The following is a 16,458-nucleotide window of genomic DNA, read 5'->3' as shown; positions in this document are numbered from 1 at the left end:
CGTAATTTAGATCCTTTTAATGTTTTATAAATTTGTAATAATCTTAGATTTAACATTATTAAACATATAACCTTAATGTTCAGTTCAAGTTTTCCGGTTACGTGAACGAATCCGATCCACGAAATGTCACTATTATTTGTCCCAAATGGAAGATAATTGTTTTTGCTCAAATAAAGTGTTAAATCTGCGGTAAATTAAGAAAAAGTACGAAATATTTTACTTGTAGTGAACAATATGGATACATACTATACTACCGTACCTTACAACTATTTTTTTCTGCTACATCGCAGCGCTTCCGTACGCGTTTTGTTTAACACTTTCGTGTGTAAAATTGTCAGAGTTTCTGAATCACATTTTGAATTATCACTGGGCAATTATAAATGACAAAATAGTACATTTACATTTCCCTGGCCATGTGAAAATGGTAAATAATCAGTCTGAATACCTATACTACAAACAGTTTGGGGAGATTGTGATTCAGGAACAGAATTGTGTGTTCTTGCATTTCACTTTGTCTCCCTTTCCTCCTCTTGTACCTGACTGTCAGTTTCCTCCGTATTTCGTCCTCATTAGTTCTTCCTGGTAATATATGCAAAGTAGGCTTATATTCAGGGCTATCCGGGTCTCTGGTAGGTGTTCCATCAATGAAGTGTCGGATGCAGATTCTGAATTCCTGGCAGGAACCCACGGTTTTCCATCAAGTGTTGAACGTTTTAAAGATGTTATCCATGCTTCCCTTCTGATATTATGGGCAGCTGCTGCTGGAAAACGAAAAATAATTCGTTCCTGGTGAGCTGTTTTAGTAGGTGTAATTAACTGTACACGGAACAGTTCACGTGACATTTACTGCATTTACTGATTCTATGAGTTTCGTTCATGCTTAGAGAATATGCTGAAAGAACCTAATCAAAACGTAGGCTACCTCAGTAAGCAATGTGAACAGTCAAAGACTTACAGCTAGTAAGATTAAAAAAAAAAAAAAAAAAAAAAAAAACACTATTCACTAACTCGATGGGAAAAATGCTCCTACCGCTCCTACCAGTTACTTCAGATTAAGCCACCAGATGGCAGCAGTCGCTATACGCACGGTCCCTATTATCCTTCTCCATGAACTCAATCACCTCTTCTGACTTTCCACTCATTAATACAAGGTTGTTTATTGCCAGTTTTATAATGTTCTCTACCATTATATCTTTAATATTTGCTTTAAATGGAATGTAGTGCCCTAGAGTTTGCATAGTCCTTGTACTATGGTTTGTAGTCTGATTTTTTAAACTATGATGACTGATTGGTGATTACTATGCTTGACCTGTGTTACCAGCATTCAGTGCTGTGAGAACTCATGTAGTATGACCACGGAATGTACCGTGTACTCGTGTTACAACTCGGAAACACACGATTTCTTATACATGTTGTAAACGTGTACAAGAGACTGGAAACACAATGGTTGCACTTACCAACATAATCTGATACTAAAATGAAAAAAGTAAATTATTAAGAAAAATAAATTTCTCACTGGTAATGGCTGGTGTATGAAGAAGATAGGAGCACTCCACTAATCTTAGAATAACGGAAATCCCCTACTGATATGTTACTATTACTGTTGCCAGCTCTCAAAATGACTAAATTTTCTATGCCGTTCTCCTACATCTTTATTTTCCCACATATTTTTTCACTCAGATCACTCAACAATAGCCTTCTTTACTGCTTTTATTGAAGCCTTGTTATGAATGACAAGGTGGTTGGGAGCTGTCCTTTATTTTTACACAGTTCTCAGGCAGATTATTCATTAATGGGAAATCAGACCAATTCTGAAATGTGATGCTGTTTATTTCCTCTTGGTAGTCACCAGTTTTCTTATACATGAACGTGTATAGGCATCTACAAATTCATTTGTTGTACTGATATGTAACAGTAATTCTTGCTCCCTTTTCCAAAGGGCCTGCCTTTGTACATTCCACATTATTACCTCTAGCCTTTTTTCCCGTGTATACAATGAAACCTCGTTAGTGCGTTCCTCATTAATACGTTTTCCCGCTTAGCACGAATCAAATTCGAATTCCCGATTCTCATCGTATTATGCATCTGTGTGTCGGGTATTCAGCCCGAAGGCTGGTTTGATCCTCCACAGCTCCACCAACAGCTGTCACAGATAGCCTAGGTGTCACTGAAGAGGCATACTAGGGAAATAAGGAGTGAGGTAGTTTTCCGTTGCTTTCCTCACCGAGCCAGAAGTTGCTATTACATATCAATCTGCCAAGCGCACTGAAATGCATGCACCAATTCACCCTATGAGCAATATCGTACTAAATCTATATAAAAATATCTCGCTTATTGCACAAATTTTCGCTATTACCGCTTAGTAGATCCCATTTTTCCTAACCCTGAAAATGTTATGACATCCCTTGTGAAACAAACGTGATTTTTAACTTGGGTAAGATCCGTCACTACTGTTGCATGATTGCGGAAAAAGGCCTTAAATTCCTGAACTTCGCAGGATAAGTTGCACGTTCTGGGAGCAAGCTGTTAGCATCGAGAATGTTCAGTTTTTCTTGCCTGTTAGCGGCAAGATTGCTGAATAACACAGAGAGTCTATTTGCGCTTGTATTTCACATTCCATTCAGAAGTTAGAAACTCATTTTGTGTTGAGTGCTACAATGAAGTGTAGAGAATATTTGCTGTGTGGTATGGTAGTCTATATCTGGATTAGGAACATATAAACATACCTATCACATCACAAATTTTCGTTTACTACGAGTACAATCACATTTTTCCTAGCCCTGAAAATGTTATTTGTCGTTCCTTGTGAAAGAAACGTGATTTACAACTCTGGTAAGAGCCGTCACCATAATTGCATCATTACAGGAAAAAAGGAGCTTATTTGTGCTTGTATTCCATCCAGAAGTTAGAAATGCATTTTGTGTTGAGTGGTACAGTGAAGTTTTTTTGCCTGATACGGTAGCCTATATCTGGATTTGGAACATAAATCGTGTGAAATTGACCAGCGTGGTCATATTTGTCTTGTGATAGCCTAGGTGTGAATACGGAAAAAGTGAAATTCCTTTCTATTGAAGACAGCATTTAAATCTTTGAGAAAGTGGACCGGCATCTGCATCTTTAAGCATGCAGAGGGCGCGAATGTTGAACTCGCACCTTCGAGTTTCGATTCGATCAATTCAGCTTGGTTGACGTTTCTGAAAACATGACAGACTCCAAAAGTCGGTCTTGCTCAAAATAGCGGCCAGAGTCATTCTGTCCTTCATTGTCTTAACAGTGTGACCAGAAAATGTTTTATAACCCACTGCTCCGAAATAAAAGGCTTCTACTTACATTTGTTTCAGAAACGTGTGATCTGCAATAATACTTGGATATTTTTATTGGCCCCCATGCATATGTTTTCATTTTTGTTGTTTGGTGTTTATCACACCGTCAGTGCACTTATTTTGTAAGCCCCGACAGAAAAGGTCTTCATATTTGTTCTCTCGTGTTTTTCACACCTTTTAATACTTTCCTCTTACCTTGAGAAATTGTAGAAATAATTTTCACTGTTCCCATGGATACACGACGTAAAATGCCTTCATTACATGTTATAATTCTCATATTTTGGTCCATATTGAATTGTACAATAAAGTCAAAGAAATATTAATGTTTATTAATATTTCTTTGACTTTAAATGCCTTTATGTCGGGAAAGTTAGTATCTAATGTTTTCATGTACCTGTTGGATAGTTTTTATTCGTATATTCATTAGTATGTTTTCTCATTAAACACGTTAATTTTTGTTGTCCCATGTAAAAACGTCTTAACGAAGTTTTACTGTAATTCGTTTTGACCCTGTTTTTTCATCTTTGCATGCTCAGTACAATGGCTTAATCACATGATGGATATAAACAAGAGGCAACCAGGTTTCAGCATCATGCTCTGTCAATATCACTTGATATGTATGGCAGCTTGGGATTGGCTGAGGTGGTGTTTCCACTCATAAACCTTAGACAGCAATGAAATGTTAATTGAGTACTTACATTTAGGGTTCAGATATTTACATTGTAAAAATTGGTTAAACGTGCAAGCAAATATGACCTTAAAAATGACAATCTGACTAAAAAATAACTAAATATCGTGCAAAAATTGTATATATGGCCTTTTTTAAAGTAAAAATTTGTTATTGTTGTTGTTATTATTATTATTATTATTATTATTATTATTATTATTATCATATTGGGTGTGTGAATATACACATTTAAGTACCAATGTCTGAATTGGCCCTCTTCTCTTCTGTTCGCAAATCCCTTGTGAGAAATATATTTCATTGATCATTGTGTCACGAATAGAGGAATTACTTTTTTGGGCCAGGATATATAAAATGATGTTAAATGACATTGTAAATCAAGGCAGGGAACAAAATTAGTTTTTGTGTGAATATCCGAGCCCTAATTGCAATGTTCGGAGTTTGAGGTGTACCATTTTTTAGAACTGATATTGTTAATATTGAGTTGTACACTAATTTTTTTTTAATATGTACTTTGTTTAAGATGAAATAATGGCTGTGATAAAACTGGATAATCAGACTGTTGCTCAGACAAATTGGCGACCTTGCTCTCAACAAGCGTGGGACCAAAGGTGAGTGCTGGTGTTCCTCCCTTCCACTAATTCTATACTAACTTTTGGACATTCCAGTCGGTATTGTTTAACTTTTGTTCATGACCAAAGCCATTTCAGACTTCATATCCTAGCAGTACCCAACACCCTTTCCATTCGCTAGGTCTGGACTGTTCTATTGAATGTTTTGGTATAATTTCTCAAGGTGGTTGAAGTATGCATTTAAATTGATAATCAGATTGTATATGAGTAGCTCTTGGTATTAAATGCCATTTTGATATTTGCATTGGCTTCAGTTTGTTTCTGTATGTCATCTTTGCCCACTTTCAAATGTCTTCCAGAGTGATCTGAATCTTCTAAGCTGAAATTGTGAGCTTTGAATTCTGTGAATGAGCTTTGCTTTGAACATTTACCACCAGGGCACACTCCATCCTGTTTACTTGTTAACCTCTTCAGTGGCACGCCCGAGAAATTCTTGGGTGGCGCGCACTTGTGGATAACGTCACCGCCCGAGAAATTCTCGTTTAGCTGCAGTGTTCATTTTGCCATCGCCCAATAATTTCTCGGGTACTGTCATCTCTTTGGAATTTTTTTTCCAGTATTCTCAACAGATGGAGGGAGGGTTTCCAGCTGTATTCATGAAGTCTCTTGCCCAAAATGCGCCTTATCTTCTCTATATTACATATACAATCTCTGGCCAGATGACGAGGTAAACAGAAATGGCGAACGCGAAACGGAAGAGTTATTTGTATGAAGACAAAATAAGGAACTACATCGAAGATGAATCTCTAGGTGACATTAGTATTTCTGATAATAGTGATAATGATTCAATTGATTCTTCGGATGATGACCTTCTTAGTATTTCTAGTGAAAGTGAAGAAGATACTACGTCAGAAGCTGAGGTGATGGTAGGAGATGTTGAACATACATACGTGTGGAAAAAGTGTAAGCCTGGAGATAGTGTGCAACCTAATATAATTCCATTTACGGGAAATCCTGGTGTTAGGGTTGGATTATTGCCAGAGTTGAGTGCGATGACTGTTTTGAACTGTTCCTAACGGATGAGTTGTAAATTTGATAATGACCAAAACAAATTCGTATGCTAAAAGTCCATTGAAAAACGTGTAAATAAATCTCCGCGTTCAAGGACACAGTTTTGGAAAGATGCAGTCATATGTCAGCTTGCTAACAGTTGCATTTACCTAATCATGTATTCCTGAAAGATCAACAGCTTTTGAAATCGTTAGCTATAAAACTTCGAGAAATGCCCAGAACCTCCCAGAAACCAATTCATCTTGTGATGAAATAAAATCGCACATTCTTGTATTTTGTTTTGTTTATCTCAGTGTTTAGTAACAAAAAGATAATTAAATATTTTTATTTTGTAGGTTTTCCATTGATTTAGACAAATCACGGGAGTTGGAAATCGGTATCTACTGGCGTGACTGGAGATCGTTGTGTGCTGTTAAGTTTCTACGTTTAGAGGAGTTTATTGATGACATTCGCCATGGAATGGCATTGCAGCTGGAACCTCAGGGACTTCTTTTTGCTGAGGTTTGTTTTGTGAATACTTAAGGCATCAGGAAGCAACTAATGTAGCCCAGATCAAACTGTTTCAGTTGTGGCATTATCTAATCTCCATCACAAACATGTTGTCAAGCTGAGAAAGAAAAATTGACTTAAAAGATAAATGCATACATTATTATGATGACTCAGAATGGTGTATTTCTTTGTGTGTTTGTATATTGATATTTATTATTATTCTGCTATTGAATGCAACATGGTAAATGCCAGTTCAGAAAATATGTGGGAGGTTATTGTGGTAACATGCCTCAGACCGTTCTCCATGTCATAATGAACTGCCCACTTCAAACATGTAGGGCCGATTGCAGAAACGATAAGAAGATGTACAATATTAGAAGGATCCACCTTTCAATACTTCGTTGTAAGTTGAACTAAAAAGAAGTTTGAACTGTTCCTAACACAGGCAAAAAATTAACATTGATTCATATCGTAGCAATTCAGTTAATGTCCAAAACACAATGATCGCAGTCAAGAGAGTAAACAGAACATCATTGTCTTGCTCCGAAAACAAATATAGTTGAAGTTCGCAAGCAGGTCAAGTATGCACTTATGTAGAGTCGTTGTTAGACAGGTCTTGTAGGCATTTGTTTCTCAGGCCGAAGAGTAAAAGGTGACGTAATTGAAGTCTTAGGAAAACGGTGTAGGATTTAATTTCGTCAAATACAAAGTAGATATATAAGTTTGAGAATAATTTAAAACATTAAAAAGAATAAAGCCAAATAAAAATATATTAAAAATAGGAAGAAATAATAAAAGAAAATTGCAATGTGAGGTTCAACTCGAAACAACTTGCCGTAGTAATTGATAGATGAATGGGAGATGATAAAGAAAAGGTTGGGGAACGTTGATTAGAGGGTGGTGGTGGTGGTGGTGGTGGTGGTGATTATTGCTATTAAGAGGAAGTACAAATGGGTAAATATCTTCTATGTAACACTAAACCGAGGAAAAAGGAGGAAGAGGTCCGACACTTCGAAAAATGAAGAAATCGGTAAAGGGAGACAAGAGCCACGAAGGGCGTGAAAATGAAAGACTCCTTAGCCCTCGCAAACCTAATAGCGTCGGGGTCGGAAAAGAACAAGAGTTGACCAAGGGAGGTCGGACAGGATAGGTGAAAGTGAGGAGCCTGGCACAATAAGTGGAAGCAATGCCAGGACTCAGCTAAGGGCCCCGTGGTCGCCAACCCACGCTCCGAAGTTCAGAGCCCCTGGGGGGTTAGAGAGTGGGAAGGAAAGGAAAAATGGAAGGGATCCGATATTTTGAAAAATGAAGATATCGGCCAAAGGAAGACAAGGGCCACTAAGGGCGTGAAAATGAAAGACTCCCTAGCCCTCGGAAACCTAATAGCATCGGGGTCGGAAAAGAACAAGAGTTGACCAAGGGAGGTCGGACAGGATAGATGAAAGTGAGGAGCCTGGCACAAGTAAGTGGAATCAATGCCAGGACTCAGCTAAGGGCCCCGTGGTTGCCAACCCACGCTCCGAAGTTCAGAGCCCCTGGGGCTTAGAGGGTGGGAGGGAAATGGATGAGAAGGGTGGGAGGCGGAACTAAGGAGGATCAAGGGGGGTGTTGCGGAAGGGGGAAGTGGCATGAGAGGGTATTGTGTAAATTGTGAAAGATTGATCTCTTACTTGTTGACTTCAGGTTATTTAAAATGGAGATGAGAAAATCGAAAAGGGCATTGGGCTTCTCAGAAATATCATTCAGATTAAGATTTGGATTGAAAAACTGGTCAAGGTGTATAAAACAGTTTTTGGTGATGTCTAGGAGAGGGCCTTTATTCAGAGTGCTGAGAATTTCAATATCCTGGTTTATTGTAGTGAAAACATGTTTTGTGTCATGTATGTGTTGTCCCACTGCCGAAAATCTGTTGTGCTTTATTGCATTAACGTGTACAAGGTACCTAATTTTGAAGTTACGACCAGTTTGACCTATGTAAGAAGAATTACAGTTGTGGCACTTAAAACGATATACGCCTGATTTAGAAAAGACACTTGTTCTATTTATGGAGTTGGAGTTATTTAATAATTCAAGATTTCTATTATTAGTTCGAAAAGAAATCATGGTATTATGTTTTTTGAAGACATTAGCTATACTGTAGGTATTTGTATTGAATGTGAATGTGGTGTAAGCAGCTGGTTTAGGAATATCTTTTAAGAGTGTTGTGTTAGGGCGGTGTCTAAATTTGTTAATGATTTGTTCAATAAAATATGTATTATAACCATTAAATTTGGCAATGGAGCGGATGATGTTTAGTTCCTTATTTAAGTTATCTTTTGATAGCGGAATTTTGAAGGCACGGTTAAACATACTGTTGTATGAGGCACGTTTATGTGACTGTGGGTGAAAAGAGTCTTCTTTTATGGTATTAGCTGTATGTGTGGGTTTTCTATAAATCATATATGATAATGAGTAGGGGCCTTATTTTTTGGTGAAATAAAACTGTTGATTTCGGTGTTAAAACTGACACTATTTCGGTAGGTATTTCGTGAAATAAATTGTTATACTGATCGATGTTTCCTGCGAAATCTTCCTTGTAGTAGCGTATGGGGTAAATGTAACTAACTTTGTGATAAGGGGTTTTAAAGTAAACTCTTGTAATATATCATTGTTATTAAATCTTAGAAAAACCAAATATGCAAATTGTTATAGAAATAAATATATAAATCACTAAAAACAAAACTAAACCCCATGGCACTACAGCCCTTGAAGGGCCTTGGCCTACCAAGCGACCGCTGCTCAGCCCGAAGGCCTGCAGATTATGAGGTGTTGTGTGGTTAGCACGACGAATCCTCTCGGCCGTTATTCTTGGCTTTCTAGACCGGGGCCGCTATCTCACCGTCAGATAGCTCCTCAATTCTAATCACGTAGGCTGAGTGGACCTCGAACCAGCCCTCAGGTCCAGGTAAAAATCCCTGTCCTGGCTGGGAATCGAACCCGGGGCCTTTGGGTAAGAGGTAGGCACGCTACCCCTACACCACGGGGCCGGCATATAAATCACTGATACTTCGAAATGAAGTTAGGTGATCTGCCCTGTGATATACATTTATACATAGCCTACATTTTTAGACATTGAATTACTTGTCTCCAAAGTACAAACTAAGCATGGTTTCAACATTAACAGGATGCAGAGTTGTGCGACAGTCAGATTGTGTCTTTGTGTAAGCAGAGAAACTCCTCTCGCTGACCACATTAGACGTCGGAAACCATAAAGCTTGCGAACACTTGGATGTAAATTCACTGTGGTCTTTTATAAAACCTCCTAAAAGTTTGCTAACACTGTCTTCTTTCACTTCCTCAACCAGATGTGCTTTCATTGCATTTTTCAAAGTAATGTAGCTCTGGAAGATGTTCATGGATATGCTCTTTTTCCCCAGTCGGGGCTGAGTAGCTCAGATGGTTAAAGCGCTGGCTTTCTGACCCCAATTTGGCAGTTTCGATCCTGGCTCAGTCCGGTGGTATTTGAAGGAGTTCAAATACGTCAGCCTCGTGTCACTAGTTTACTGGCACGTAAAAGAACTCCTGCGGGACAACATTCCGGTATCTCAGCATCTCCAGAAAACGTAAAAGTGGTTAGTGGGACATAAAAACAATACCATTATTACTACTCAAACAGGCGATTTATTTACAACAGGCCTACCAATACCATCATATTTTACAGTAAAGACAGTATTATTAATCTTTCCTTTAATATTCATTCTCTTCCTCATGCCAGGATTATCCTATTTTTCTAGAGGCATGTTGGCTTGCAAGAATGCTTTTTTTGTATCTATTACAAATTGCTCTCTATAATTTTTCAACACCTTTACGATATGTAAAGTATCGCCGATTGTTATTTGCCGCTTGGAATTATGTTCATTTGCTTCATTCTGATTCTCTGCACTGTATATGGTAGCCTACGTTTCAACTTTACGAATATTACCGGTACACTATTGATACATTAGAATCTTTCTTGCAACGTCAAATACATAGAACCCCTCACTGTTGTGTTCTTCAGCCCTCGAAAAACCTGTTGTGACTTCAGTTTTCGGCATTTTTATACTTAAATGTTGGACATTTGCCGATAAAGGTTCGTAAGTAACAAACTCTCATTGCGCACTGCTATATCTACAACCGGTCTTGTATCTTGTTACGACCACAACGCTATTTGCTGTAATCGACAACATATATTGATTTTTATCGACTGCCTTAGAGATCGCGGAACTGAATACACATACTTTCGATATACAGTGCGTACCGCTTTGTGTGCATTTGTGTGGGGAATATACAGCGCTATCAAGCAAATGAGAAGGAAACTACAATAGTCAAGTTCTCAGAAGCATTTAAACGTTTATTGGAGAGCTCTTCTGGTGCCATTTTGCATTTTTCGCACCAAATGGTGTATATTTCGCGATTATTTGCGCAATTCGCACAATAAATCAAATTTTGCGATATTTCGTGAGTTCATTTTGCTAAAATACGGTATTTTTAGTACCTGGGAAGTCATATATAGACAAGAAAGAAGATATCAAGAAAACTCGTGCATATCGATATTACCAAAAAATACGGCCCCTAATAATGAGGAAGGTAATCTGCTTATTGTTATGTCTAGAAAATTAATTGATTTGTTTTGTTCTGTTTCAAGAGTGAATTTAATATGCGGATCAATTTTATTGAGGCTATTAAGAGTAGAAGCTGCATTGATAACTCTATCATCCAGTATCACAAAAGTGTCATCTACATATCTAGCCCAAAATAATACATGTTTAAAGTCGTCATTGTTATCAATGAAATGTTCTAAAATGTCTTTCATTTTCACGCCCTTCGTGGCCCTTGTCTCCCTTTACTGATTTCTTCATTTTTCGAAGTGTCGGACCTCTTCCTCCTTTTTCCTCGGTGTAGTGTTATATAGAAGATATTTACCCATTTGTACTTCCTCTTAATAGCAATAATCACCACCACCACCCTCTAATAAACGTTCCCCAACCTTTTCTTTATCATCTCCCATTCATCTATCAATTACTACGGCAAGTTGTTTCGAGTTGAACCTCGCATTGCAATTTTCTTTTATTATTTCTTCCTATTTTTAATATATTTTTATTTGGCTTTATTCTTTTTAATGTTTTAAATTATTCTCAAACTTATATATCTACTTTGAATTTGACGAAATTAAATCCTACACCGTTTTCCTAAGACTTCAATTACGTCACCTTTTACTCTTCGGCCTGAGAAACAAATGCCTACAAGACCTGTCTAACAACTACTCTACATAAGTGCATACTTGACCTGCTTGCGAACTTCAACTGTATTTGTTTTCGGCACAAGACAATGATGTTCTGTTTACTCTCTTGACTGCGATCATTGTGTTTTGGACATTAACTGAATTGCTACGATATGAATCAGTGTTAATTTTTTGCCTGTGTTCAATGTATTAGTTGTTTTAAGATCTTTATATCTTGCCCTACTTTACTATTTGGCTGATGATGACACTTGTAATGTGTCGAAACCGGTCCCAGTAAACAAGTTGTGACTTCTTTTTAGTTCAACTTACAACGAAGTATTGAAAGGTGGATCCTTCTAATATTGTACATCTTCTTATTTCTCTATTCAATACGGAACGATCATGAAGTTTTTAACTTTAAATGCAGAAACGATGACTATTTTTAAGCCGTAGACGTCGTCTACCTAAACGACATCTAAAACGAGCACGGTCTTCCCTTGCATAAACAATGTTCAATTGGTGTTTAACTAGATATCGCGTAAAGTTTCAATATCGGTTTGAAAATGAAGATAGAAGTATCTTTCATGCAACTCTTTGAATGTCGTAACCAATTAAATTTGTCCTTGCGCGCGCAAACGCCAGTCAGCTGTTTGTCTTCCTACACATTACTCAAATATGGCTAAGCTTGAGAATGACTTGCACACAAATAAGAGTATCGCTTTCGGTGGAAATTAAATCTCATAATATTATCGACACTAAGCGTCACACCACCATACGGGGAAGTGTAGCTTTGATTATAGCGTTGTTACAGTGAGTGTAATCTACTCATAAATATGGTATCTTCGACGAAGAGAGGATGAAGCAATAGTAATGTGTAACCGAGTGTGTTGTATGGGCCGTATAGATGTAGCTTGCATTCTGGAGATCGTAGGTTCAAAACGCATTATCGGCAGCCCTGAAGATTGTTTTCCGTAGTTTCCCTATTTTTACACCAGGCAAATACTAGGACTGTTATTATGGACACGGTTCTTCTTCCCCAGTACTCTTTAAACAATAATCACCACCACTTGCCTTTTCCTATCTGATAGTTGCCGAAAACATACGATTATATATATAAAAAACCAGTAAATATAAGTGAATCCCTCCCGGTTGATGTATGTGACAGCCCTCTGACGATCGGGGCACATAATTCTGAGATGTAGCCTATGTAGTCGAAGTGACCCATAATTCCATGGAAATTACCCCATGTGTATAATAAAATATATCGGTTGCAAAGAATTGTATTCAGGTTGTCAATTACCGGACTGTCCCTTTGTCAGTCTCAAGAAACAAGTCTCTCGAAAAGCGAAACTTTATTTTAAGATCTATCTCCCCGTATATGTCAAACGAATTGCTGCGATTTAGCAGCGGGCAACCCACAGAGAGGCCGTCGGCCTAACCTTTCTTCCCGGAATCGTCTCAGCATGATAATACAAATTATATGTTTCATGGTACATAACCTCTGATTGTGATTCACTCCTCTCATTTGAGGTTAAACAGTGCTCTCGGCAGTGTTTAAACATGACCGGTTGAACATCGGTTTTAGACGGTGTCTAAGTGATAAATAACGTCTCTGCAATACGGCAGCCATACTTAGGCATTGTTTAACCGTAGACATGGTTTAAATACCATTTCTGCAATCGGCCCTTAATGGAAATCCACGAGCCCAGTAAGAAAGCAGTGCAGTGGTTAAAAATAGTGGACATTGATCTGTGACAGTTTTTAGTTCTCATTGATCAGGGACCTAGTCTGTCTTTTTATATTTACATTTATATATAAATAATATGTAAATTAATTTGTATTCCTAAGCCATGCAAATTAATACTTACAAGGAAACCTTGTCACTGCGTTATTCATTAACACATTTTCGCGCTTAGCACGTCGTAAATTCGAAGTCCCGATTCTCATCATATTAAATCTATATAAATATACCTCACTTGTCACATTGTAAATTTTCGCTATTACTTCTTAGTACGATCACATTTTTCCTAGCCCTGAAAATGTTATTTTTCATTCCTTGTGACATTAACATTTCCAATTTGGGTAAGAGCCGTTGCTACAGTTGCGTAAGTACGGGAAAAGGCCTTGAATTCCTGAACTTGACACAGCAATATTCTCCTTATGACCTGCTGTTTTAACAGACCGCCTGGCTAACATAACCTAGATATGTGCTACTAACATACAGTAAGACCTCGTTAATTTGAAGTCGTTGAGATGCTAAAATCGGACTTCGAATTGCGTGATTTCGAATTAACCGCTGTCAACTCGAAATTCAGAAATGCCAACCCTTGCTGCATCACAAAGTATTCTAAGATTCTTTAATGCATGCAATCAACTTGATTCACATTTAAACCTTTCAAATGCCGTGGAAAATATTATATTTCCGAAATGTATCCAACAAGGTTCATTTATTCAAATAATGCTCTTGGATAATACCACACACTGTCAAACGTAACCTCACACCCAGGAAAAAACTAAACACGATTCAAAGATAAAGAGTAATCTACTATATACGCACACGCAATACAAGTACAGTATAAAGCACTTGTACAGGGGAGCCAACAAGACTGTCCGTTTGGGAACACACGACACCAACTAAACAAACTTTAAAAACTCAGACATATATTTAACACCAACTATCAAGAATAATAAATAACTTTTTACAGTACCTGAACAGTTAGCAAATGTTGAATGGTCCAGTAGGGTTTTTTTTGGTCACACATTAGTAATGCCTTTAAAGAAATAATGTATGAGAGGTTGCTTCATCTTTATTTTTTCTGTTATAAACACTAGCTATGAACTGCTCCATATGTGCCATAGCCTTAATTGTAGCATCGTCAGCATCACTTGCATTTATCACAGAATCCAACATGGCTAGAGCGGCAAGTACATAATTTTTCGATGGAATAGTTGCCGCCTGCGCCATGTCTTCGTTGTGTTCAACATCGGCTGTAGCTGCAGCTCCCTCTGGCATCACGTGATCACAGCTTATCATCATGGCGGGATCCCGCTCTTCTGAAGTAGTTTCCGCATTGTCTGTGGCAATGTATTCAGCGAAAGTTATACTGACATCAGACTTTTGCCATAATTCCTCCCATTCATCTTCATTGTCATCTTCTCTTTCTTCTACTTCATTTAACAAACCAAAACAACACTTGACGAAGCATTTCTTGATTGTTGGTGAAGGAATAGCGCCCCAGGCAACTGTCACACTCCGCATTGCATCCATCACGCTGCACCTGCGTATTTCTCCTGCCAGAATATTTATAGCGTCTTCATGGAGAAAGTAACGCACCAGTCGCTTCCTATAGGCACATTTCAGAGATTAAATTATACCTTGATCTAGGGGCTGCAAGTAGCTCATAGTGTTGGCCGGCAGAAAAATAAGACTCACTTGTTTTAAAATTAAATTATGTTTGTGCGCAGCACACTGATCCAACAACAGAAGTATTTTTCTGTTCTGGCATGCCATTTTTCACTCGAGGCATACCAGCCACTCTAAAATTTTGCCTGTCATCCAGGAATGTTTAAATACTTTGTATTTACGCGGAAAATGCCTGATGCCCTTAAAACATCGTGGGTTCTCGAACTTGCCTATGACGAGGGGAGGAAGTCTCTCGCTTCCGTCCGCATTGCAACACAGAAGGACTGTGACCGTATCCTTGTAAGATTTCCCGCCATGCTACTTCTCTCCTTTGGGCTCGGCATTAGAAAAAACCATGCAGTCTCATCGGCATTGAAGATATTGTTCGGTGCATACAAATTGATTATGTGAGTCACGCTTTCCCACCTGCTGTCTGCATCGCTAGTGTTCACTGATTCTGCTTCTCCACACACTGCCTGCCACGTGATAGTGAGCCTTTCCTTAAAATGCTCCCGCCCCATCTTTAGCACCAGTTCATTCGCCTTCCCCTTAATCATCTCACCATCAACAGTGATTATTGTTCGCTCGAACATGCCGAAACCACTTGATCAATTCCACTTCCAAATCGGTGTGTTTAGCTCCTCAAATGAGCATTCGCTTTGCTGTATTTACACCCTAGATTTCTTGAGCTTCTATGCTGTTACGATTTTTAAAAACATTGAAAGCATGGACACAGGAATTCCAAAGTCTTTAGCCATTTCAGTTTTTGTTTTTTGTCGTTTGTCAACCTCCCTTATACTTTTCATATTTTTGCTAAGTGTCTTTGAAGAATACTGACGTTTGGCCATCTTGCAATGCAAAATAGAAACACATGTACCCTAAACTAAAATACCGTAACAATAAACTAAAACACAGTATAAATAAAATATACCGTATTTCACGGCATAATCGTCGCACTTTTTATACCAAAATTTTCGAAAAAATTGTAGGGTGCGACCATTATACGATGAATATTTAATACCAGTATTTGTATTACTCAAAAAATGTATTTATAACTAAATTGTATTTGATACAAATTTAAGATGCACGTAATACTCGCGTTTATACATCAAAATAATTAAAATAGTCTAAAACAAAATTCATAATTTTTCGCAACAATTCGGCGAACGTTTTTCCAACCTGAAAATAAAAATGAACGTATTAAGTTAATTTGTCATTAATTTGAGTATTAAAGTTAAAATATTACACTTGCAAAAAATTATCGCTTTGTTGTGAAATGCGGACTTACCGGTACGCAATTTATACCAAATCTTCGGTGTCGCTATCGCAGGTTTCGCTATCTGATGCGCCGTCCTCGCCTCTGTTAATACCAGTATCAGATTCTTCGTCTCCCTGCCACACTGCGTCATCTTCGGAACCGTCTAGTGCATTCGAAATCCCAGTCCTTTTGAAGCTCTTGGAGACTCGTTCAGGTGGTATAAGATCCCAACTCTTCTTCACCAACGAGCATAACAAGTCCAAGGGTGGACGCCTGATATTTCCGGAGGGCGTCAATTGCTGATCGCCGCTCATCATCCACTCGTTGTAAAATCGACGTAAGTGGTCTTTAAAGGGTTTATTAACACATACGTCTAGTGGCTGCAAAGCAGATGTTAGGCCACCAGGAATGACTATCT

At 38.1% G+C, this 16,458-nt stretch overlaps 1 protein-coding gene across 2 annotated transcripts in view; it reads left to right on the top strand.

The window, feature by feature from the left end:
* Pkn (serine/threonine-protein kinase N) overlaps positions 1–16,458 on the top strand; it is a 308,319-nt gene that overhangs the window by 158,413 nt on the left and 133,448 nt on the right. For both annotated transcript variants that reach the window (XM_067135805.2, XM_067135804.2), the window contains 2 exons: positions 4,532–4,619; positions 5,987–6,152. In XM_067135805.2, coding sequence (XP_066991906.2) covers positions 4,532–4,619; positions 5,987–6,152 — 254 coding nt within the window. The remainder of the gene's footprint in view (positions 1–4,531; positions 4,620–5,986; positions 6,153–16,458) is intronic.

The sequence above is a fragment of the Anabrus simplex genome, chromosome 1 (assembly GCF_040414725.1).
Source record: "Anabrus simplex isolate iqAnaSimp1 chromosome 1, ASM4041472v1, whole genome shotgun sequence".
In the NCBI taxonomy this organism is placed as follows: domain Eukaryota; kingdom Metazoa; phylum Arthropoda; class Insecta; order Orthoptera; family Tettigoniidae; genus Anabrus; species Anabrus simplex.
This window is presented reverse-complemented; position numbering and strand designations above follow the sequence as displayed.